This window comes from Lissotriton vulgaris, chromosome 4_2, assembly GCF_964263255.1.
Source record: "Lissotriton vulgaris chromosome 4_2, aLisVul1.2, whole genome shotgun sequence".
NCBI classification, from domain to species: domain Eukaryota; kingdom Metazoa; phylum Chordata; class Amphibia; order Caudata; family Salamandridae; genus Lissotriton; species Lissotriton vulgaris.
Genome location: NC_141692.1, coordinates 14,103,433 through 14,130,597, shown reverse-complemented (window position 1 = coordinate 14,130,597; position 27,165 = coordinate 14,103,433). Strand labels below are relative to the sequence as shown.

The following is a 27,165-nucleotide window of genomic DNA, read 5'->3' as shown; positions in this document are numbered from 1 at the left end:
CATTCCATTGTGGGCATAGCATTAATAGCATTAATGTTTTATCCTGTCCTTAACTCAAACTCTTCTATATAGGTGTCTATTTACCATAATTCCTTTTACATCACCTCTCTTATTGAAAACTCAACCAATAGCTATCCATAAAAACACAGATCCACAGTAGATGCAGCAGTGTCAACTAAAGTTTATTCATTTATTCAATGTAAAGTGCGAAGCAGGTGAATACGCTTAATGCTATGGGTTTTGATACAGCAAAAAGCAGATCAATTTCAAGATTACAGAGTGCATTAAAATCGAGAATGTAAACTCTTAACTCTGCGGTAGATCTTTTCTATGATCTGATCTTCAAAGAGGTTGTCACCTCCAAGGTTAAGAAAGAGAAATACAGCAGGAATGGCATGTCTCACCTAATGAAGTTGGTTAGGTAGTTGGGAGTCTCCTGAGAGTGGTCATTGATGGCTTTCAATGTGGAGACGAAGAAGGATGAACTCAAGGACAAACCCCATTGAATGATTATCAATATCTTGATACAAAACTTCCATCTGCTTCGCATAAGGGAGTATAAACCTTTTCTATCTGGTTCTGGTACAGATTTGTTTATAATCGAGCTGCGCTTACTGTTGGAAAATAATTTATTAAACTGAAGGAGTCAGAAATTCTAAAATCAACCACTGTTTGAGCATGCAACAGTGTGTTACACTCTTTGTGTATCACACGTCAACACAGGGAGTTGATATATAATCTGCATTTATATTTATTGGCAGGATATGCATAGACAAAACAATCATAATTCAGGTGATGTCATTTCAAATGGAGAGAGAACAGATGAATTCAGTTTCCTCCATGGTTACACATTAAGCCAGCATTAGTATCCTATCAGAAGGAACATCTTATCTGATCACAAGCCAGTACCTTTGGGTGGTTGCAGTGCCAGGGCTTCAGTCGCTCAATGCACCAAGGAGAGTATTCCCTCTTAGGTACCCAGGCGCTATATATTGCTGAATATGAAGCTGGTAATACATAAACAACATGGAGGCATAAACAGTACTGTGCACATTGTTCCTTGTATTTAGTTTCCCAGGGAGGCTGACATGAGTTCTTCTGCTTCATTCCTACATTGTTCTCTTCATGGCAGGTACTGGTAGAGTTTTAGGAATGTTTCTACTGACTATTAGTAAGCTGGGGTGGGACTGCATCAGAGGTGTGAATAATCGGCTCACATCTTCTTGGCAGGTACGCACCGTATTTCATCATCATAGACTTGGGCCGCCACTCTTTTGAATATTTCACAGTTATATGGAGTAGCACATCCTTTTATGCTATAAGATTTTAAAGTTTCACCTATGAAAGAAAACACACAGACAATATTCAGTCATTAGCAATGCTGATACATAAATGTGTTCTCCATCTAGGAAAGAAATCATTCCCATCCTGGCCAAAGTTCCTAAGATCTCAGATTGGTCACTCGTATACACACACTGGTAGTTGTAACAGGCTCTTGGATTCCAGGCTGAATTGTGACTGTCACAAAAGGTTTATAATTGTCCTTATGGAGGGAATTAGGAACACTGCATGGGACAAGTACACGGTCGGCCTGAATGGTGAGCAATAATTTGTAACTGTACATTGTCAACAATAAATATCAATCTCCCATATTATTTTATGGAGATTATCGACAAATCATTGAATTTTTATTACTGTTTTTGAAATCTTTGTTTACTTTTTTCTTTTACACTAAATCTTGGACATGTTACATTTTAATTCAACTGATTTTCAAAAGCCAAGAATGCTCACTTGTTTTTCTGCAATTTTTGTAATGATTTGTACCTCATTCCTGACAGAAAATAAAACTATTTTATTTTTATTTGTACATCTTTTTATGCTACCTCACCTTGGTGATTAACTCATTAGTGTGAGTTCAAAGATCCATCCTTGTGGGTCATCATACTGTTATCCTCTAGGCTACCAGTGTTGCAAAGTGAGAATAAATATGAACCATCTTTCTTTCAGCGGGGGGGTACAGCAAGAACAACACACTCCTGGATTTGCACCCTAGAGAAGTTGCACAGCCTGCCCTACATTTATGGAATCACCTGGGAGAACGTGTCTTCTAAAGAAGCTGAGACACACACACAATGACTATGTAGGTATGACCATCTCCTGAGGCGGAAGCCGGGAGCATTTACTCGTGCATTCACGATATTTTAAAATTTGAGTGTCACTAATAACATGTATTTTCTTAAACTCACCAGCTAGTGAGATCACTTTGAGAGCACGCACAGTGGATCTTAGCGCTGACGCGCAGCCTCCCACAACACTCCCCCTGACTCCATTACCAGCCACGAGAGAGGCCACGCCCCTTTCCTGGCCACGCCCATCGTCTCCGAGTACAAAAATGCTGAACACAAGCGACTCGCCAGATAGACCATCTCCTGAGGCGGAAGCCGGGAGCATTTACTCGCGCATTCACGATATTTAAAAATTTGAGTGTCACTAATAACTTGTATTTTCTTAAACTCACCAGCTAGTGAGATCACTTTGAGAGCACTTGCTCAAACTTGGCAGGCATGCACAGCGGATCTTAGCGCTGACGCGCAGCCTCCCACAGCACTCCCCCTGACGCCATTACCGGCCACGAGAGAAGTCACGCCCCTTTTCTGGCCACGCCCATCCAATCCCCCTCCTCCTAGCATAAATTATGTGCATCCATCGGAAGCGCAGCGGACAAGTGCAGCGGGAGCGCCTAAGGCAAGCCCGTCTGCGCCCGTCTGCACCAGGATGGGCCTTAGGGCATGCCACGCTGACCATCCTATCAGGTATTCACCTCAATCGCTCAGAGATCTACAGAATACTGCCACCACGCCATCTCTTACGGCTATGCGTTGCATATCCTCTGTTGGCCTTGCGGACGCTTACCTCCAGCTATGTTGATCAGGAACACCACGTCCATCAGGGTATCATATTTGAATACCCGCTCGCTAGTGAAACACTCCGAGGACATTTTCATCTTGTTATCCAATTCTAATCCTGACATGCTTCTGCTCACGGAAACGTGGCTTACATCAGAATCCCTCCCAGACATCCTGGCCGCCCTTCCCCCTGATTATTATATTCTCCACTTCGACCGCCCCGGCGACCGGCCTGGGGGTGGGGTAGCAGCCATTATATCGAAACGCCTGAACTCTATCTCCTCCTACTCTCTTCCCCTCCTGAGGTGCATAACTTACTTATTAGCGTGCAAACTGACACCGGCCCCCTCACTTTCCTCCTCCTATACCGGCCTCCACATTCGATGCCATCCTTTTCCTCCATTATGAGTGAACAACTGTCCACCCTGTTAACGCTGCACTCCTGCTTCGCTATCTTCGGTGACCTAAACTATTGATTCGACGACATTAACGCCGGCCCCTATGCCACCAAGTTCTTGGAGACTCTTAAAAATCTGAATCTCACTCAACATATCTCCCAACCCACTCACATTAAGGGACATATTCTGGACCAGATCTGGACCTGCAACCTGACTCTGTCCCCCCAGACATACTTCCTTGTGTCTGGTCTGACCACCATCTGGTGGACACCACCATCACAGTTGCCGGTCAGATTACTGCCCCCCTGATGGCCGGTGGCCTTTCTCGGAAATGGAGCACATACGACTCCCAGGGTTTCCTCACCGCCCTGGCCGACTCCTGCCCAGCCATTCATGACTCAAATGACATCGATGGATTAGAACAAGACATCGGATCCTGTCTAGAGTCAGCCAGTGACCTGTTTGCCCCCCTAGTCAAATTCCCCTGTACCAGGCATCAGAACTCCCATAGGTGGTTCTCTGATGACCTCAAGGCCCAGAAACTAAAAACACGCCAGTTAGAACATACCTGGAGACGTGACTACTCTGACTCAGCCAGACAGTCCTACCTGGCCGCACGTAAAGACTTTAAAGCAGCTATCAGCTCAGCCAAAATGGAACACTTTTCCAACGGGATCTCTTCGGCAGCCGACAAATCCAAAGAGGTGTTCAGAGTCTTGAACGAGCTAACTACAGATGACAGAACCCTCCTAGCCCAGACCCCACCCAGGAGGCCTGTGACACCCTGAACTCTTTCTAGAGAAGATCACAAAAATCAAAAAATCCATCCCTCCCCTTCCCCAGTCACCCCCACCCGATAATTCCTCTAACAACTCCTCGACTTTTACCACCTTTCCTGCTCTAGATCCCACCTCCCTAGCGGAACTAGCCATCCGCATGAAATCTGGCTCCCCGAACGACTGCTGTCCCCCGTCTGTGCTGCGGAGCATATGTCTTAACTTGCCAGATTGTATTCTTCACTTACTTAACAGATCTCTCAGCAGCGGCATCTGTCCTATCTCCTTTAAGGAGGCCATCCTAGTACCCCTTCTAAAAAAAAACGGCGCTGACACTGCGGAGCCGTCGAATTATCGTCCCATTTCCCTCCTCCCATACTTTTCCAAACTTATGGAGGCCCATGTCACCCGGGGCCTGTCAAACTTTATGGAATCCTCCTGCTATCTTGAGCCGAATCAGGCCGGCTTCAGACCCGCCCACTCCACAGAGGCCGTCATCCTGGCAGTCCTTGACACACTCAGGAGTAACGCAGACGCGGGGATCCCCCGAGCCCTCGTCCTACTTGATCTGTAGGCCGTATTCAACACAGTGGATCATAACATCCTTCTCCACCGTGTCGAGCGGGCAGGCATCCAGGGCATTGCTCTTGAGTGGGTCAAGTCCTTCCTTACAGGAAGAGCACAGCCTGGGTCCCTACACAGCCAAAAAAACTCCCACGTCCTGCGGAGTTCCCCAGGGCTCCTCCCTCTCCCCGCTCCTATTCAATTTATATCTTCGGCTACTGACTCAGTCTCTTCTGAAATGGGACATTATTACTTTTATTTACGCCGACGACCTACAAATCATTTTCTCACTCAACTCACAACATGCCATTAAAACTTTCCACGGAGCCATGATCCACATCCAACTCTGGATGAACCAGAACCAATTGAAGCTGAACCCCGACAAAACCAAGCTCTTTTTCCCTGGACTGAGTCACACCCACTGGGACCCTGAGTTCTGGCCTCCGGAGTTTGGCTCCCCCCCTACTCCAGCTAAAACAGTAAAGAGTATGGGCGTAATCATTGACGCCGAACTCTCCCTCAAAGCTCAAGTTGGAGCAGTAGTTTCATCTTGCATGTACCAACTTCGGAAGATTCGCACAGTCCGTCACCTTCTTCCCCCCGCGGCACTTACCCAAACTGTCATCTCACTTGTACTTTCCCGTCTGGATTTTTCTAACTCCATCTATCATGGTCTTCCACAATTTCTGTTACGTCTCCAAGTTGTCCAGAATCAAGCGGCCCGCTTGATCCATGGAATCCCCCGATGGCAATCAGCCAAGCCTTTGCTCATCAGCCTCCACTGGCTTCCAATTGACCAAAGGGCCGCCTTTAAGGTGGCATGCCTCACCTTCAAAGCCCTTCATTGCTCTGGCCCCACATTCCTTAAATCTCTCATCCACCCCCACTGCCCAACACGCAACTTCCGATCAGCCCACCGTGACCTGCTAGTCACCCCTAAAAGCAAAACTAAGAAATTCGGCGGTCGCCGCTTCTCCTACCTAGCTCCTGTGCTTTGGAACCTTCTTCCTCTTTCAATCAAATCCTCCCCTTCCCTCCTGAAATTCAGAAAACTGTTAAAAACTCATCCTTTCCCCACCCTCAGCTAGAACTTCGCCACCTGTTCTCCCCCCTCACTTGCTCTGTCTATCAGCGCCATGAAGCTTCGTGCCAGTGTGCTTTATAAATTGCACCTAAGATAAGATAAGATAAGGTGTTGGTTATTTTCTTGGTAATGCTGCTAGCTGTCTGTTGAGACCAGTGGTGAAATACAGAACCTGCCATGGTGAGTATGTAGCTCGCTGTGCTCATAAGAGTGGACCATTGATGTTAGGAAAGCTGTATTCTCCCCATCCTGATCACCTGCCACATTCTATATACTGTAGCGTCCCAGTATTTGTAAAAGTATTGATTTTGTGTGGTGTATTTTTCTTGGGATGTACTGTCTGATGGACATTTATTCACAGCAGATAAGTTAGAATTGCAGGGTCAGAAAGAATCTTATAGTGTTCCATCTTCTTTTTTATCTTATCATCTCTTTCCCCAACAGGTAGACAACAAAAAATAATATAACAATTATTTCTCTGGATTGATATTGAATAGGTGGTACTGAATAGCTCTACAGTCATTAATTGCCTCACTCTGTGTGGCTTCGGATGACTCAGAGAACAACATGGTCCCTTCTTCTACACCTAGCTGTTCCTGCTCTCTCCCCCAGTGGGAACATGCCTTGCGGACATCTGTGCATGCTTTGAGCCCTATCAAATGTCCAACAACCTCCTTAGCCACAGTGGCCCTGAAGCCTTAAAACACTACAGGGTACTACTGCCCCTTACCCCAATCCGGGCCTGCTGGCCATCTGTCAATGCTGCCTGTGCCTCACAACTACATCACATCATGCTGATTGGAGCTGACTGGAGCTGGCAGGACTAATGTTCTCACTGCCCATCACAGATGACCTTAGCTGTCCTGCCAGGTCCAAGTTGCTGGACTAGACCTTTGGCTTCAGCAGTGTCTACCACAAGTGGGCCATACAATTCAATGCAAGGGGCTCCTTTGAGGAACACAATTCGAATCATCACAGTGGAGCAGCTCCAATATCAGAACCATGGTGCAACCACAATTTCTCTGGACCTTGTTGAAGTTAAATGTAAATTGATACTTGTATAGCGCACTACTCACCCGCAAGGGTCTCAAGGCGCTTATACTAATACTGCTGTGGAACCCGTCCTGGCTTTCCCTGTGAGGCGTCCACTCCTGGGCACCCCCAAGGTGGGGGCCAGGCATTCTTAGCATTGTGGGGGCCGTTGTGGAGATTAAGCAAGCTATTGCCCAGAGTTGCAGAGTGGGACTCTATGATTAGAATAGGCAACGAGGCGAGAATTATCAGGTCCGTGGAATTTTGAGCCCAAGACCCACCGAGGCGGGGAATTGAACCCTGGTCCCGGGCTAGACCTCTGCATCAGGGTCTGCCTCTCTAACCATTGAGCAACACTTCTCCAAGCCAATACCCCTACTATTTGCTTAGGCATTTCTTCAAAAAGCCCTCCACACTAACAGCTCCAGTCTACAGGTTTTCCCCCACACCTTCCAGAGACAATAGGACAATGGATACTCACACTAATGACTGAACCCCCTGCCCCTGGATGGCATTCAACCCATTCAACCCATCCCATTGTTAGTGTCCTTACTGCTTGTTAGAACTGGAATCACCGGATCCACTGTGGTAGCTTGGCGCGAGCGCGAAGGCACCCAAAGTCTAGGTGTAAAGCAGAAGTGCAGCACACACTCTCACGGAGACAGGGAGGCACACACAATAAAATGAAATGACACCACACAGGCTAGTCGTTTAAAACAATAATCTTTTATCTAGGTTTGTCTCATTGCAGGTAAGTAACTCATTGTTATGAACTAAGCTAGTGAGATCACTTTGAGAGCACTTGCTCGAACTTGGCAGGCATGCACAGCGGATCTTAGCACTGACGCGCAGCCTCCCACAACACTCCCCCTGACGCCATTACCGGCCACGCCCCTTTTCTGGACACGCCCATCGTCGCCGAGTACAAAAACGCTGAACACAAGCTACTCGCCAGATAGACCATCTCCTAAGGCGGAAGCCGGGGGGCATTTCTTCGCACATTCACGATATTTTAAAATTTGAGTGTCACTAATAACTTGTGTTTTCTTAAACTCACGAGCTAGTGAGATCACTTTGAGAGCACTTGCTTGAACTTGGCAGGCACGCACAGAGGATCTTCGCGCTGACGCGCAGCCTCCCACAACACTCCCCCTTACGCCATTACCAGCCACAAGAGAGGCCACGCCCCTTTTCTGGCCACGCCCATCGTCGCTGAGTGCAAAAACGCTGAACACAAGAGACTCGCCAGATAGACCATCTCCTGAGGCGGAAGCCGGGAGCATTTACTCGCGCATTCACAATATTTTAACATTTGAGTGTCACTAATAACTTGTGTTTTCTTAAACTCACGAGCTAGTGAGATCACTTTGAGAGCACTTGCTCGAACTTGGCAGGCACGCACAGCGGATCTTAGAGCTGACGCGCAGCCTCCCACAACACCCCCCTGACACCATTACCGGCCACGAGAGAGGCCACACCCCTTTTCTGGCCTCGCCCATTGTCGCCGAGTACAAAAACGCTGAACACAAGCGACTCACCAGATAGACCATCTCCTGAGGCGGAAGCCGGGAGCATTTACTCGCGCCTTCATGATATTTTAAAATTTGAGTGTCACTAATTACTTGTATTTTCTTAAACTCACCAGCTAGTGAGATCACTTTGAGAGCACTTGCTCGAACTTGGCAGGCACGCACAGCGGATTTTAGAGCTGACGCGCAGCCTACCACGTCACTCCCCCTGACGCCATTACCGGCCACGAGAGAGGTCACGCCCCTTTTCTGGCCACGCCCATCCAATCCCCATCCTCCTAGCATAAATTATGTGCATCCATCGGAAGCGCAGCGGACGAGCGCAGTGGGAGCGCCGTTTGCGTGCCGAAGGCGCGCCTAAGGCAAGCCCGTCTGCGCCCGTCCGCGCCAGGACGGGCCTTAGGGCATGCCACGCTGACCATCCTATCAGGTATTCACCTCAATCACTCAGAGATCTACAGAATACTGCCACTACGCCATCTCCTATGGCTATGCGTCGCATATTCTCTGTTGGCCTTATGCGCCCCGACCAACTCCATCCTTGCGGACGCTAACCTCCAGCTATGTTGATCCAGAACACCATGTCCATCAGGGTATCATATTTGAATACCCGCTCTCTAGTTAAACACTCCGAGGACATTTTCATCTTGTTATCCAATTCTAATCCTGACAATGTTCTGCTCACGGAAACGTGGCTTACATCAGAATCCCTCCCGGACATCCTGGCCGCCCTACCCCCTGATTATTATATTCTCCACGCCGACCGCCCCGGCGACCGGCCTGGGGGTGAGGTAGCAGCCATTATATCTAAACGCCTGAACTCTATCTTCTCCTACTTTCTTCCCCTCCCTGAGGTGCATAACTTACTTATTAGCAATGCAAACTGACTCCGACCCCCTCACTTTCCTCCTCCTATACCGGCCTCCACATTCAATGCCATCCTTTTCCTCCATTATGAGTGAACAACTGTCCACCCTGTTAACGCTGCACTCCTGCTTTGCTATCTTCGGCGACCTAAACTATTGGTTTGACGACATTAACGCCGGCCCCTATGCCACCGAGTTCCTTGAGACTCTTAAAAATCTGAATCTCACTCAACATATCTCCCAAACCACTCACATTAAGGGACATATTCTGGACCAGATCTGGACCTGCAACCTGACTCTGTCCCCACCAGACATACTTCCTTGTGTCTGGTCTGACCACCATCTGGTGGAGACCACCATCACAGTTGCTGGTCAGATTCCTGCCCCCCTGATGGCCGGTGGCCTTTCTCGGAAATGGAGCACATACGACTCCCAGGGTTTCCTCACCGCCCTGTCCGACTCCTGCCCAGCCATTCACGACTCAAATGACATCGATGGATTAGAACAAGACATCGGATCCTGGCTAGAGTCAGCCAGTAACCTGTTTGCCCCCTAGTCAAATTCCCCCGTACCAGGCATCGGAACTCCCAAAGGTGGTTCTCTGACGACCTCAAGGCTCCAAAACTAAAAACAGGCCAGTTAGAACGTACCTGGAGACGTGACTACTCTGACTCAGCCAGACAGTTCTACCTGGCCACACATAAAGACTTTAAAACTGCTATCAGCTCAGCCAAAATTGAACACTTTTCCAACAGGATCTCTTCGGCAGCCGACAAATCCAAGGAGGTGTTCAGAGTCTTGAACGTTTGTTGTTCTCAATTTGTAACTTTCAATCTCTCCTTGATTTAATGAAGCAATTGACATGTTTTGAGTTTTGATTTTTTCATACCTCACTATTTAGAGATTGATTCCTAGTACTCTATGACGTGCCTAAATAAAATATGCACTGCACTTATGGACTCTTAACTGTATAACTTTGACATGTGATATTTGTTGACATTTATTGTCTATGAAAGCAATAGACTCCGACCACTTCCATATGTACCTGAACCACTTTTCCAACAGGATCTCTTCGGCAGCCGACAAATCCAAGGAGGTGTTCAGAGTCTTGAATGAGCTAACTACAGATAACAGAACCCTCCCAGCCCAGACCCCCACCCAGGAGGCCTGTGACACCCTGAACTCCTTCTTTCTAGAGAAGATCACAAAAATCAAAAATCCATCCCTCCCCTTCCCCAGTCACCCCCAACGGATAATTCCTCTAACAACTCCTCGACTTTTACCACCTTTTCTGCTCTAGATCCCACTTCCCTAGCGGAACTAGCCATCCGCGTGAAATCTGGCTCCCCGAACGACTGCTGTCCTCCGTCTGTCCTGCGGAGCATATGTCTTAACTTGCCAGATTGTATTCTTCACTTACTTAACAGATCTCTCCTATCTCCTTTAGGAGGCCATCCTAGTACCCCTTCTAAAAAAAAACGGCGCTGACACTGCGGAGCCGTCGAATTATCGCCCCATTTCCCTCCTCCCATACTTTTCCAAACTTATGGAGGCCCATGTCACCCGGTGCCTGTCAAACTTTATAGAATCCTCCTGCTATCTTGAGCCGAATCAGGACGGCTTCAGACCCGCCCACTCCACAGAGGCCGTCATCCTGGCAGTCCTTGACACACTCAGGAGTAACGCGGACGCGGGGATCCCCCGAGCCCTCGTCCTACTGGATCTGTCGGCCGCGTTTGACACGGTGGATCATAACATCCTTCTCCACCGTGTCGATCAGGCAGGCATCCAGGGCATTGCTCTTGAGTGGGTCAAGTCCTTCCTTACAGGAAGAGCACAGGCGGCCCGCCTGGGTCCCTACACTGCCAAAAAAACTCCCACGTCCTGCGGAGTTCCCCAGGGCTCCTCCCTCTCCCCGCTCCTATTCAATTTATATCTTCGGCCACTGATTCAGTCTCTTCTGAAATGGGACATTATTACTTATAATTACGCCGACGACCTACAAATCATTTTCTCACTCAACTCACCACATGCCATTAAAACTTTCCACGGAGCCATGATCCACATCCAACTCTGGATGAACCAGAACCAATTGAAGCTGAACCCCGGCAAAACCGAGCTTCTCCTCCCTGGACTCAGTCACACCCACTGGGTCCCGCAGTTCTGGCCTCCGGAGTTTGGCGCCCCCCCTACTCCAGCTAAAACAGTAAAGAGTCTGGGCGTAATCATTGACGCCGAACTCTCCCTCAAAGCTCAAGTTGGAACGGTAGTTTCATCTTGCATGTACCAACTTCGGAGGATTCGCAAAGTCCGTCACCTTCTTCCCCCCGCGGCACTTACCCAAACTGTCATCTCACTTGTACTTTCCCGTCTGGATTTTTCTAACTCCATCTATCATGGTCTTCCACAATTTCTGTTACAACGTCTCGAAGTTGTCCAGAATCAAGCGGCCCACTTGATCCATGGAACCCCCAAATGGCAATCAGCCAAGCCTTTGCTCATCAGCCTCCAATGGCTTCCAATTGACCAAAGGGCCGCCTTTAAGGTGGAATGCCTCACCTTCAAAGCCCTTCATTGCTCTGGCCCCACGTTCCTTAAATCTCTCATCCGCCCTCACTGCCCAACACGCAACCTCCGATCAGCCCACCGTGACCTGCTAGTCACCCCTAAAAGCAAAACTAAGAAACTCGGCGGTCGCCGTTTCTCCTACCTAGCTCCTGTGCTTCTTCCTCTTTCAATCAAATCCTCCCCTTCCCTCCTGAAATTCAGAAAACTGGTAAAAACTCATCTTTTCCCCACCCTCAGCTAGAACTTCGCCACCTGTCCTCCCCCCTCACATGCTCTGTCTATCAGCGCAATGAAGCTTCGGTGTCAGTGCGCTTTATAAATTGCACCTAAGATAAGATAAGATAAGGTATTGGTTATTTTCTTGGTAATGCTGCTAGCTGTCTGTTGAGTCCAGTGGTGAAATACAGAATCTGCCATGGTGAGTATGTAGATCGCTGTGCTCATAAGAGTGGACCATTGATGTTAGGAAAGCTGTATTATCCCCATCCTGATCACCTGCCACATTCTATGTACTATAGCGTCCCAGTATTTGTAAAAGTATTGATTTTGTGTGGTGTATTTTTCTTGGGATGTACTGTCTGATGGACATTTATTCATAGCAGAAAAGTTAGCATTGCAGGGTCAGAAAGAATCTTATAGTGTTCCATCTTCTTTTTTATCTTATCATCTCTTTCCCTAACAGGCAGACAACAAAAAATAATATAAAAATTATTTCTCTGGATTGATATTGAATAGGTGGGACTGAATAGCTCTACAGTCATTGATTGCCTCACTCTGTGTGGCTTCGAGGACTCGGAGAACAACATGGTCCCTTCTTCTACACCTAGCCGTTCCTGCTCTCTCCCCCAGTGGGAACATGCCTCGTTGCAACTGTGGATGCTTTGAGCCATATCAAATGTCCAACAACCTCCTTAGCCACAGTGGCCCTGAAGCCTTAAAACACTACAGGGTACTACTGCCCCTTACCCCAATCCGGGCCTGCTGGCCATCTGTCACTGCTGCCTGTGCCTCACAACTACATCACATCATGCTGATTGGAGCTGACTGGAGCTGGCAGGACTAATGTTCCCACTGCCCATCACAGATGACCTTAGCTGTCCTGCCAGGTCCAAGCTGCTGGACTAGACCTTTGGCTTCAGCAGTGTCTACCACAAGTGGGCCATACAATTCAATGCAAGGGGCTCCTTTGAGGAACACAATTCGAATCATCACAGTGGAGCAGCTCCAATATCAGAACCATGGTGCAACTACAATTTCTCTGGGCCTTGTTGAAGTTAAATGTAAATTGATACTTGTATAGCGCACTACTCACCCGCAAGGGTCTCAAGGCGCTTATACTAATACTGCTGTGGAACCCGTCCTGGCTTTCCCTGTGAGGCGTCCACTCCTGGGCACCCCCAAGGTGGGGGCCAGGCATTCTTAGCATTGTGGGGGCCGTTGTGGAGATTAAGCAAGCTATTGCCCAGAGTTGCAGAGTGGGACTCTATGATTAGAATAGGCACCGAGGCGAGAATTATCAGGTCCGTGGAATTTTGAGCCCAAGACCCGATGAGGCGGTGAATTGAACCCTGGTCCCGGGCTAGACCTCTGCATCAGGGTCTGCCTCTCTAACCATTGAGCAACACTTCTCCAAGCCAATACCCCTACTATTTGCTTAGGCATTTCTTCAAAAAGCCCTCCACACTAACAGCTCCAGTCTACAGGTTTTCCCCCACACCTTCCAGGGACAATGGATACTCACACCAATGACTGAACCCCCTGCCCCTGGATGGCATTCAACCCATCCCATTGTTAGTGTCCTTACTGCTTGTTAGAACTGGAATCACCGGATCCACTGTGGTAGCTTGGCGCGAGCGCGAAGGCACCCAAAGTCTAGGTGTAAAGCAGAAGTGCAGCACACACTCTCACTGAGACAGGGAGGCACACACAATAAAATTACACCACACAGGCTAGTCGTTTAAAACAATAATCTTTTATCTAGGTTTGTCTCATTGCAGGTAAGTAACTCATTGTTATGAACTAAGCATCAATTTATCGTGCAAGTAACTCTGTCAGTACCCCGCTATATGTATGGGCCAGCTAGGCAACAACATTACTTTAAAAATCAAGCAACATTTCATTGCATAGGCATGGGCCCCAACATCTGCCCTAAGCAGGTTCAGTATAGCAACATTTCATAGAACTAGCTTCAATATAGAACATTTCCTATTTTCATTATAAACCATTGCTTGTGAACGGATCATTAAAATGGATAAACCCTGAGCTTAAATGGCATAACATGTCAGGAACAAAGTTTCCTGCTACAGGGCTGGTGGTATAGAATACTCCCCTAGCCAGGGGTCATTTTAGGCACATCACAGTCAGTAATCATGGCTAATGGCCAGTTCAGGGGCCTCAGTCACTTCCTCCCTTTATTCTGGGCCCTTGCACTACTACCTAGGGCCAACTGGGCCCAACTGTAGCAACCTGAGGAGAGGGGCGTTACAGAGCTGCCTTACTGCTCACTAGAGGCCCAGCTTTCACTCGAGTCTTCCGCCCTCCTCCCAAGGGGGTTACCTTGCTCTTCAGCCTTTGCGGCGTGCTGCAGGCTTGGGCCGGTTGTGGGCAGGAGGGAGGGGCTCGAGCTCTCCCTGGAGCCCCCTCGCTGGTATTCCAGGCATCCTTGTGGTGTTGCCGATTTGCTTCAATAAGTGGGCGGCAGAACCGACCATATGTGACTATGGAAGCAGTGTTAATATCTTGGGCGCTGAGGAAGGCTATTGTCGCTGAAATGCATTCGCCAACAGAAAGCTAATAAAGTTGCTTCCAAGGAATTCCCCCGGTGTGGCCTCTCCTCTTTTCGAGTGAAGGAGTTTGGAGTCATATTGTTTGCGTTGGCCAGAGGTGCAATACAGAGCTCCCGCTTCCTAAAGTGGCCCGGACTACACTGGCTCTGTCTCGGCAGTTCGTGTATGCTCCAAGGTATTGGATTGTTCCGGAGCCCCCCACGGTGTTTTGGGAAGAATGGCGCGGTTGCGAGGTATTTACCTACCAGTGGGTGATGTGCATTGTCTTGTCTACTCCCGCTATAATTTGCACCTGAGCCCGCAGGCTGAAGCGGTGTGGGGACCCAAGGGAGAACTTCGTTTGCTTTGCAAGAACTAACATGGGGCTTTCAACATCACAAGTTCCAATTCCGCCCAAATAACTAATATTCATACATAAACGCCATCTCACCTGGAATTCGAATACTGCATTCGGGGTGCTGCAGTCCATCATGATCTGGTGAGCGGCAACAGGTGGTGTGTAGTCATCATTGGGGCGGAGCCGCTTTGATTCAATAAGTGGGCGGCAGAACTGATCATTATGTGAATATGGAAGCAGTGTTAACATCTTGTGCTCTGAGGAAGGCTATTGTCGCCGAAATGCATTCGCTAACAGAAAGCTAATAAAGTTGCTTCCAAGGAATTCCCCCGGTGTGGCCTCTGCTCTTTTTGAGTGAAGGAGTTTGGAGTCATATATATATATATATATATATATATATATATATATATATATATATATATATATATATATATATATATATATATATATATATATATATATATATATATATATATATATATATATATATATATATATATATGTATATATATATATATATATTCACAGAAAAAACCATAGGTTATAGACCATATATAGTTAGGAATTTGCATTTACAAAACCTTGAAAATTCACTGAAAAAACCATAGGTTATAGACCATATATAGTTAGGGATTAGCATTTACAAAACCTTATTTTACTCGCATAAAACCATTGAAATTTCATATATAGTTAGTTGCGCTAACTATATATCGCGCACCCGCAATCCACTGCTGATGATGTCACATATTACATCATTCATGACATGGTCAGTGACATCACTGATGACATCACTGATGACATTATCCAGTGACTGTATGTTTCTGTAAAGTTAAAATATGTCTTACATATTGAAGAATGAGTGGATGTATAAGTGTTTGGATGAAGGATTTAGTAGGTGCATGACTGACTGTATGAGTGAGTGATTAAATGTGTCTCACTGAGTGCATGAGTTAGTGACTAAACTGTCTTAATTTGTGCATCATTATGTCTGTTGTTCTGTAAACTGCTGCATGTGTTGATCAGTAGCTATATGAGTAACTATATGGGTTATTGATTGGTTGCCCAAGTATTTGTATGGGACACTGAGTGTGTGTGTGGGTGGCTGGGAGGTGTATGACTCTGTGCATAGATGTGTGAGCAGTGGATTCACTAGATGTATGGGTTCAAAAGAGCATGTGGAAACAGCTGTATGGGCGGTTGACTGTGTGCATGAGTCTATTGGTGAGTGAATGGATATCTTAGTGCTACATGTCAAAGTAAGTACATATGTTAAACACAGCACATGTGAGAGTTGACATATATAAATAACTGTGCATGAGAGCCAGTGAATGTGTGAGTGGCTGTATGGATCATTGTGAACTTGTATCAGGGATTGTATAAGAGAGTAAATGTGTGTTAGTATATGTTTGAATAAGTAAGGTGTGTATAACTGTATAGTTGAGGAAATGGAGGTGTGATTGATTCTTTGCATGACTGACTAGGTGTGTGAGTAACTCCATGGATGAGTGACAATCTGTGAGTGTCTGTTTACACTGATTGTATCTAAGGTTATATTAGAGTCTGAAGAGGTTCATCGTATTATCACATGAATGATATCATCAGTGATGTGATCAGTAATATCAAATGAGATGTCATCAGTGATGTCATTTGAGATGTCATCAGTTATGTCATCAGTGATGTCATTTGAGATGTCATCAGTGATGTCATCAGTGATGTCACTGACCATGTCATGAATGATGTAATATGTGACATCATCAGCAGTGGATTGCGGGTGCGCGATATATAGTTAGCGCAACTAACTATATATGAAATTTCAATGGTTTTATGCGAGTAAAATAAGGTTTTGTAAATGCTAATCCCTAACTATATATGGTCTATAACCTATGGTTTTTTCAGTGAATTTTCAAGGTTTTGTAAATGCAAATTCCTAACTATATATGGTCTATAACCTATGGTTTTTTCCGTGAATTTCATTGGTTTTTTAAAAGCTAACATCTGTAGCTGTAAAATGTATTCTTCTTTAAATCCCAAAATATATTTTAGATGTTTATTGATAATTTTTTTTTAAATATTTTTTTTCTTCGCTTCCGGTAAGCGAACCGGGAAGCTTTCCGTTAGCTCATCTTGATGCCGCGACCTAGTCCGCGAACCGGTAAACGTTTCGTTAGCGCAACTGTGACGCGTCGCGGAAGCGCGACGTATCATTGTCGCGTAATGCGTCTTATGACGCGCCGCGTTAGCGCTCCCGGAAGTGTTCCGGACCGCGAACCGGAAACGATCCGGGACGCGGCGCGCACCGCGTAACGTAAGCGGAACAGGTCATGTGACTTGTTTATCAAACTTTTCATTGGTTCATTTCACTTTTGGTTTCCAAATGATGTATGACTAGGTCATGTGACCTAAAAATAACACTTTTCATTGGTTCAGAACTTTTGCTTTTCCCAAATCATGAAAACCCCTCCTTCTTTCCTCACTCTGACTTTCATCTTGGTGAGAGAAAGACCATTTTCCTGTAGTTCAGCAATGGCTTCTATCCTTGCTTCAGCTGGTGGACCCCCACCACCACCTCCACCTCCTCATGTGAAGAGAGGACCACCATCTCAATTCATCTCCAACAGAGAGGAGGAAGAGGATGATCTAGAGGAAGAGGAGACAGATGAACCACAGTTTATACAGGAGTTGCCCCGTGTTTCCCGACGGAAAACAAGTTTCATATGGCAGTTTTTTTCAATCCCTCGAGGGGAGAAGAAGGTCAATGCGAAGTATGCCACCTGCCTCATTTGCAAAAACAGATTATCTAGAGGCACTGAAAAAAAGTATAGTATGGGAAACTATACTATGCATCGCCATATGGCCAGGTGGCATCCACTAACTACAGCCGGGCAGAGTTGCGTGACCTGCAAGATAATCCCCCAACAACTCCTGTGGCCAGGTCAACGTCAAATATCTCTTTGACAGGAAGAGAGGCACAGGAAACCGTGCCAAACATACAGCAAAACTTCAAACACATGAAGTTTACCTGCATATATTGTGGTGCTCTGCTCTCATGTGGGAACATGAGCGTGAAATTAATCAACATTGCGTACGAAAACCACAATTGCCCTAACCCACCCAAACAGTAATTTTTTTTTTGCTCCTGTTGAGCCCTTTTCAATGCCTGTTTTTTGTTGTTTCCCCTCCATGAAAAACACAAAAAAAACATAAAACTGTTCTAAAAATACAAAAAAAACAAAAAATGTTCAAAAAAATAAAATAAATAAAACAACAAAAACATTAAAAAAAAGTTCTTTTCAGAACTACCTCCCCTTTCAAATAAAATTGCTAGAATGTTTAGCACTCTGGCAAGCTCTATTTCTTTTGGTTCGCTTTCCGGTTCGCTGCCCAGTTCGCGAACTTGAAGCGAACCAAAAAAATATTTTTTTTAAAAAAAGAAGAGTTAGTATAAGGGAAGTAAACAGAGAGTAATGTTAAAAGAAAGACAGCTATAGGGAGTAAACCAGAGATACTGTTTAATAGATCTATTTATTAATTCAGGATGACAATAAGGTGTGATCTCTCCTGAGGTGTGTTTAAGGTGAGACCTACTCAGGGTTACAGATCAATTTTACACTTGTTGAAGAATACAGAGCAGATAATGCATGTGAAGGCCTACCAATGAAGTAAGTCATGTCCTCTTATTACATCATTCATGACATGGTCAGTGACATCATTAGCAGTGCATTGCGGGTAAAAAGAGTAGAAAACATTTACCTTATAATTCTTGTTAACTTTTTAAAATATTTTTTCATACTTTCAATCTGTAAAAGAGTGAACAAACATTTCCAAAAATATTAAAACATGTATTTAAAAATTAGAAAAGAAAAGGGAAAAGGTTCAAGAAGAAACAGTTTTTCAACAACTTTGACATTTACAGAAGCCTCTGCTTCTCTACGTCCCCTACACAATCCTAAAGATATATATTTTAAACAAACAGTATCTTCATGCTGATGAACTGAGGCCTATTTTGGAACATGGTGCTTCTTTTGCACTGCTGATGTCTCACAATAGTGATGCAATAGCAGCGCAAAAAAGATATAAAGCCATCATAAAATTGTGTCGAACATTTTAAATGATTGTTTCAGGATGCAAATAAGATGTGTGCTTTCAAGAGCTTTCTTTGAGGTGAGGCCTATTCCTTTTTTTTAAAAAAAACAGTACCCAGAAGTACAGCACTGTAAGCATTAAAATTGACACTTACAGAAGACTCAGTTTCTCCATATCTACCTCACATTTCTAAATGTATATCATAAGTACAAAAAGCAGAACATTAATTATACATGTTAAATGGTTTATTTTTGCTGTTCTCAGAATGTATCAAATTTCACTTAAATCAGTGACTTGAAGGTATTCATCATGTAACAGCGGGGAAAAAAAACACAATCAAAATGATTGTGTTTAAAAAACCCATACAACCTAAGAAATCTGAATTCAAAACTCCTTAAAATTAACTTACTTTCAATGACGTCGAAGGATGTCCTATGAACAGCGTCCACTCTGTTGTGCTATATTGTGCTATAAATATTTTCAGCCCACCACTTTCTGAAAGAAAACCTCCATCGTTTTGAAAAATATGTTACATACAAGAAAATACTTCTCACATTCTACCACATGTTTCCACTAGGCCAAATCATGTTGCAGCGATTCACAACTCTTGTAATTCTTCCAATCAAATCCCGTCATTTTCTATTTTCGCAACTTTCAAAAAGAAAACATTTAAGATTATTTTCACAATCCTGGACTACTAATATCTTACCCTTCTTTGTCACTCATGTTCTCCTTTTCCTATGACACTGATACTGCTTACTATGAAGCAGACTTACTTGCATCAGGTTTATATAGTTGGATTTTTAAATTGACATTATAATTAAAAGTTTTGGACCAATAATCTAGACAGCATTGCAGACTTACATTCCCTCTACTTGATGAACCTTTTGCAATTCCTCACAGGAAATCCCGAAATACTTTCTTTAAAATTTTGGTTTTAAAAACACCAGGTAAGAATTTTTAAGGTCAAACGGCAATTTTTTTTTTAAAGTTACAACGGAATCATTGCAGAATGACCAGCCGTTTCGAGACTTTAAATAAGCTGTATAATGTCCTGATGTTGTTGAAGGACCATCGTGATAGATAATTGCTACAGTTACAAAAGTCCTTCCTGATATTGACAGCTGAGAAGCCACAAATTTTTTTATTAAAGTTGACAATTTTGATCCATCAGGCCTACATCGTTGGATCATTAAAATGACATACTGGCCATATCTACGTATAAATAATGTTGACATCATTTCAGATTTACATTGGCTACACTCCATGTTCTGATCCGCTGCATTTACTAGCTTATTAAAGGAGACTGATTTACTGTCTGGCAAAGTTAAATATGTAAATCTTTCTGAGTCTACACTAGTAGTACTTGATACCATACAGTTCTCGCAGTCATGCTGCCATTGATAAGAAAGCCCAAACAGGTGATCTACATCTACACCCTCATCTTGCAATACATCAAGCATATACATTAAAAACTCCTGACAATCTTGCTGATTATTTTCAGAGAAGTCTGTTTGACCTGAACATTCATCTAACAGATAACGAACTTCAGACACACTTTCTACTTTTGTTCGATCAGTGCTACATTTCTCGAAAACAGAATTCAACAAACAGCATAAAATTTGTTCTGAATTCAACAGAATCTGTTCTTTTAAACTCTCTAGTGAAAAGAGAACATTAACCACTACATTTGCATAGCAGTTGACACCAGAACTGTTTTCAAATTGAAAACCGACAACATCTTCAACAGAATCCACTTTCTTTCTGCTAACAATTTTCTGTTCATTGACTTTTGGTCTTTTTGCTACAACCTCCCTACTATTACTGATATTTCTACGTTTCCGGCCTACCACACGTTTCTCAAACAAAGGATATTGAGGCAAATGTGGCGCATACTCTCTTCTTAACCTATTGTATTCCTTAACACAATCTAGATCCGCACAAATGTTTGTGACATCACAGTCAATCAAGTACAATCCCGATAAAGTTCTAACTCGTGACAATGCCACATATGCCATACCCTCCTTGAACACAGAACTGCCAATATTCACCAATGCACTATCTACACTTAAACCTTGCGATTTATGGATTGTCACCGCATATGCCAAGCAAACAGGAAACTCTTTACGGCGAACATATAAGTCTTTAACAAGCAAAAACCTAGCAGAACAATGACCAATTAGCTGTACTTCCTCAATGCCATCAAATTTAATTATTAAAAATTCCATTCCATCTCTATTTCTGTATTTCTCAAAATCAACAACATTACCCATTGATCCATTTACCAGACCTCTTTCAACATGTAAATTCCTTCTCAAAATGATTCGGCAATTTAAACACACATTCAAAGTCTTTTCAAAACCCGCTGTTTTAGATATAGTCTTCTCTAATGAATCCAATTTTGATTTCAAATTCTCTGACAAAATAATTGTTGATCCCATATGCTCTATTTTGTCAATAGCTTCAAGTTTCACAATCTCTTGCTTTTCTAAATTCAACATTTTGTTGTTGAAGATGGCACATTCTGCAAGAGTTGGCATCAAACATATTCCGGATTTCTTCTCAGTAATTTTCTGAAAAATATTCTCAGGCACAATCTCTTGTTCGGGATATAAATTTGAAAGTAATCGTGCATTTAAAGCTTCTTTTCCATGCTCGGTCACTTTTGCAATTCTAATATCTTGTAGAATATTCTTGTAATCTTCATCCTTCGCCTGACGCATATTTTCATGCAGTTCAGCATAATTGAAGTTTAACCATATATTGACGTTGCCAATGCTCCCTAGGCACTTCCTGGTATCTTCATGCGTGAGTATTTTGAACACAGGTTGACCTTTTACTGGTGTGAGCTGCAGAAGATCTCCGAAAACAATGATGTGTTTGCCACCAAATAACACATCATATTCAGTTTTAAGTACTTCTTGCATTCTCAAATGCACAAAGGCAAGCATGGCATTGGAAACCATGCTTACTTCGTCAATGATAAGTAGTTTCATTTTCCTCAAGACTCTTGAAACTTCACAGCAAGCATCCCCAGATAACTTGTGGTATTGTAATTTGTTGTCATGCTCCACTGGCAGCATCAGTAGACGATGCAAAGTAATACCTTTAATGTTATGTGCTGCCAGTCCAGTAGGAGCGGTGACAACACAAGACAGCGATGACTCAGTCCTTTCCTGCAAATAACAAGAAATTGCTTTAATGAGGAAACTTTTTCCAGTTCCCGCTTCTCCACTCACGTACAGTCGGACAGGCTTCAACGGTGTACATGAGCACTCTTTCTTCTCATGACTTAATCCATGCTCAATTTGCTTGGTAACTTCATCATATATTTTCCTCTGCTCAACGTTGAGTTGTTTTTCCAAGTCTTCTAAGTTAACTGAATCCTCCTGAGCATGTGCCATGGCTCTTTCCACTTCATTCATAGCAGTGGCAGCTTCATTTTCGATAATAGGTCCTCCAAGTGGATCTTGACTCAATGAAACAGAACTCTGACTGTCCTGAGAACTGTCTCTGGCAATCTCGGCTGCAATCGTTGCTTCCTGCTCAATTTCCAAAGTTAGCATTTCTTGATATTTGGGAAAAGCAGGACATTCTATAGTCTCCTTAGCAGCAGTGAAAGAGTCTTCGTAACAGAGGAAATCTCCAAGCAGTTCCTCTTCTGCACGCCAAGGCTTGAAAAGTTGCAAAAGTGCTAAATAGAAAAACTCCTTTTTTTCTGGAGATTCGCCACTCAATTTTCGATGGTTTACTAATTGGCATTTTCTTTGCTTGACCAGGCATCCCTCACTTCCAATTACAGCATACACTCCTTTCTCAATATCTTCTTTGATGTTCCTCTTGAATATATAATTTTGTAGAACCTCATATAGACAAACATTCTCAAGGTGACTGCTTCGATTTGGATAATATGTATCCAACATGTTGGTCTTCAAAATGTCGGTACTGTTTGGTTCCTTTTCTGCCAAATACTCAATTTCCCGGACAGGTTTTAGAACTCGATTTCGCGTTGCAGCAGGACCAAGACTCGCCCAAACGATACTCCTGGATTTGGCATAGAGACTTGCTGAAGACAATCGATCAGAACATTCGTAAGCTCCGATTTCTCGATGCGACAACATCTTCAGACTGAAACTGTACAACTTCTTGCTGAGGCTCTTTTCATGGGAAATGTCCTCCCACATATCCTTCAGTTCTGTCTTTTCTTTTTTGGTGATGTAAGATGTCACATACCGAGCCACAGCCATACAGTTGTCAGCCACAAACTGTATATCCATGTTAGCATTCCACATGGACAAAATCACTGGGTTGTAGTCGTTGATGTACTTGGACTCTTCGTTCCTTTTCAAATTGTATGTATTTTTGGGTGATTTCCTCGTCACATTATGTCGCAGTGAAGACATCAAACTGTTAACTCTTCCTTTAGAAATCACCGGTCGTGGAAAGTTGAAACGACATTTGGTGTAGAACTTGTCCTTGTTTCTGAATTTACGACGACAGTACTTTCCACAACGATGGCTTTGGAAACGTAGAACTTGTTCTCTTAGGCTTTTCTTCTCCGTTGCGTTTGGAACAGCACACGTAGAATACTGTTCTATGAAATTCATCACTAAGTCATCCGGATCTGTTCCAAATTTAGGTGCATCCTTGATCCACAACAACATATGTATATGAGGAGCACCTCTTGCTTGGTACTCCTTTCTCCAGAAGAAATCCAACACCTCTCCATGAGGTGGATTCTTCTTATTTGTGATGAAAGACATCATAGCTTCAAATCTATGATTAAAGTACCTGCATACATTCACTGGATCAAAAGAACACAGTTCTCCAGGTGTCTTGAATTCAATGTTTTCAATATTTCCATTTGCCTCTCATAGAAATTCAAGTAAGTCTTCCCAGCCATACTCGGCACAGCTCAGAGTGAGGAACCATGTCGGAGTTCCTAAGTTCCTCAGCATACATTTTAAATCACCATGACGACGATACCAGTACTCATTAGTACCACGCTGACACGCCATGAGATTAATTAAGTGAGAATCCAAAATACTGTCTTGGACATTGACTTTATGCATAAAATCACTTGCCGAGATGTTTCGCATCTGTATACCACTTTTTAAGATGTGGTTCACTGCATATGACAGTCCAGACAGATCGCTTTCAAACAGGAGATGAAACAAATAGGGAATGCATTGACGAAACCTAGGATCTTCTGCATACAATCGTAAAGTCCGGTATTCAGACGCAGGAATTTGATGAGGTCACTCATCATATCTTCCTCCTCGACCTGTGGGAAATAGCTGTGGGAAACACCGAGCTTCCAAACTTTCCTCCCAAACATTAATGGGACTCCCTTTGGCTTGTTTCATTTGAAACAACTCAATAGCATTCCCCATGACTTCCTTGGAATGCAAAGGATGAACACTATAATGTTCATATATTTCTTCACTTTTAGAGGCCTCTACTTTCTCAATTTGGCCAGCACACAAATCGCTATCCTCTTCATCACTTACTTCCTCTTCTGCAACATATACATTCTTATAGTACTTATTATTTTTCTTCAAATACAATGTTGCCTTTTTGACTTTCCTAACATCCACTAAATCTTGCCATATTTTCTTATTCTTTGTCGGAACCCCATTAACCAAGATAACCAGAGGTTCCTCTTCCACTTTTTCTACTCCAATTGTGTTAATGTTTTTGTTCAAATCTAGAGGCAAATAAACAACTCTTCCCTTTAATCCTCTCTGTAAATCTGCTGGAGGCAACTTCCCTGTCTTTGGCTCCATTCTTACAATAGCCTGAAAGGGATGGATACTTTGAATCAAAATAGATTCATAAGTATTTAAATCCTTCAATTCAGAAGGAATCTCAACCAATTCCAGATTATTATGAACTGCCCTAGCAGGCATCTGGTTTTGGTTTAATTTATTACAACAATAAGTACACACACGTTGATCCGATCCCAAATCAATATAATTTTCTACCATCAAGTATGTGGCAAAATCCTTCCATTCACTATTATTTTCCCTTTCACTTTTTGCATATAAATCCACTAACTTAGTCTGATTCTTATAATAAGTGCGTCGCCAACATACACAAGTGAAATTAGGCCTCTCACTTGATTTCATCTGAAACGTGGCAATTTCCTTCTGAAAATTATCTGTACTGGAAACCTGTACATTATCTTCAACATTACCCTCTACTTCTGGGTCAATTTGAACATTCTCATCTTTACTACCAAAGTAACAAAACTCAATTTCTTCACAAATATTCTTCACATCTATTTCAGAACCATGCAAAAGAGCAGCACATAATTGTTTAAGCATAATTGCTGGACTCTTAGCATAATACAACATTCTCACTAATTTTCTCACTTTAATATGATGCACTGCTAGCATCCTGAAATGATGAAAAACACTCTGGCATACTCTCCTGGAAAGACAAGCCAGTGAATGACCACGCAAACCTGTCATTTGTCTCACTCTGCAAGGATCTAAATCTTGCAACAACTTCATTTTCTGCTTCAAACTTTTCTTATTAAATGTCCGTATAAAATCACAAAGCAAATTGATAGAAACCTGTCGCACACTGCAAATAGAACTACACTTCCAAATGTACACAGGACCCTTAGGACGTCTTCCTAAAACCTCATCACTTAGCGCCTCTTCTGTCTCTGTTGTCACAAGTTTTTCTTTTTCAACTGGACAACCATCCTTCACTTCATAAGCTCGACCACTGGTGTCAACTGCAAACACCAAATCATTATCCTGAAAATAACTCTCCTCATTAAAAAATGCCTCACAACTTGAACTATGCATCCATTCTCCGGAAAAAACTTCACAAAAGTTACTACGATTTACTACTCTCTTCCATCTACTTTTTGTATTGAAATCAGAAATTACCTTGCTTAGTTTCCTAATTCTATTGATTACCAAAATAAACAACTTTCGCTTAATTTCAAAAGCATGATCAATAATTTTCTCTACATTTTTCTTCTTCTTATAAAATGCCACTTTTTGTTGGCTTTTCTTAATATTTTTTAATAACTTAACTATTATCCTGTTACGGAACATTCGTTTTCGAATGTCCCTAAACTGTTGTTTCCTTCTACTATCATGCACAGAGTTATCTCTTCCTCTACCAGTAACATTTTTGATGGGTCTTTCCTTTCCATTTAAATTGCTTTTCTTTTTCTGAACTGAAACATTTTTTGGATAAATACTTTTTTTACTAAAAATATTTCTTAAGAATGATTTTGTGCTCTTACCCGGAGCTTTCTTGGTGTTTTGAAAAGTATTTGGGGAAGAGGACTGCTGCAATAAAAGATCATCCTGCTGTCTTTGACGTTTTCTAGCCTTTCTAATTCGATTTTTCGTTGGCATTTTTCAAATTAAGAAAAGATCTGCAGTTGAATCTGTGGAAAAATATAATAAAAAATTTTATTAACCACTATTACCAAACAGTAAATGAATAACAGTCATCAAAAACTTAATGCCCTACTTATTATTTAACATAGCAAATCTTTTGCACCAGCACTGCATCACAAAAATGACACACAGTGGTACAAAACAGGCATACAACAATCATAAATCTCTCCCTAGTATTTTAAATGATTAATTCAGGATGACGATAAGGTGTGGCCTATCTAAAGGTTTGTTTAGGCCCAGATCTTTGGACTGGGGTGAATGTGTGTCATTGATCCACATTCGGTCCATCACCTGTTTTGTTTGTTTGAGGTGAGGCCAACACATGGTTGCAGATAAGATTTTCACTGAAGAAAACAAAGGAGATAATACATGTGAAGGCCTACCAATGAAGTAAGTCATTATTTGAAATCAATTACATTTCTGGATATGTACTGCTAGAGCTTCATAGGTTGTTTTGGGTCATATTTATAAGGCATATGAGTGTCTATGATGTTATTTTACCCTTTTTAAATGGAAAGCGTTCTTCATGGTGCAAGTTTCTTGTAAATACGCTCCCACTTGCGTTTGGCAAATTTAGATTTTGATTATGGGAGTTACATAGCCATGTTTCAACTTATGTAACATAGAAAATGTTGCATCTCTCATTGACAGCATACGCTGTTTTTCAGTCAGATTAAAAGGGGCAAACAATGATGAGACGTTCATAAAAGTCCATGGCACTCGACCAGACTGTAGTGTCCACGCAAATTGCATCACAGAACGCAATTGATTTTGACCATGATATAACACGGACACTTCATCATGTACAA

General features: G+C 43.2%; 1 protein-coding gene across 1 annotated transcript in view; it reads right to left on the bottom strand.

The window, feature by feature from the left end:
- Window positions 1–1,213: 1,213 nt before the first annotated feature.
- The window catches only part of LOC147718133 (phospholipase A2 inhibitor NAI-like), a 123,498-nt gene continuing 97,546 nt past the window's right edge, over window positions 1,214–27,165 (bottom strand). Inside the window, exon 5 of the mRNA XM_086919206.1 lies at window positions 1,214–1,338. Within this exon, the coding sequence (XP_086775332.1) occupies window positions 1,214–1,338 (125 nt within the window). The remainder of the gene's footprint in view (window positions 1,339–27,165) is intronic.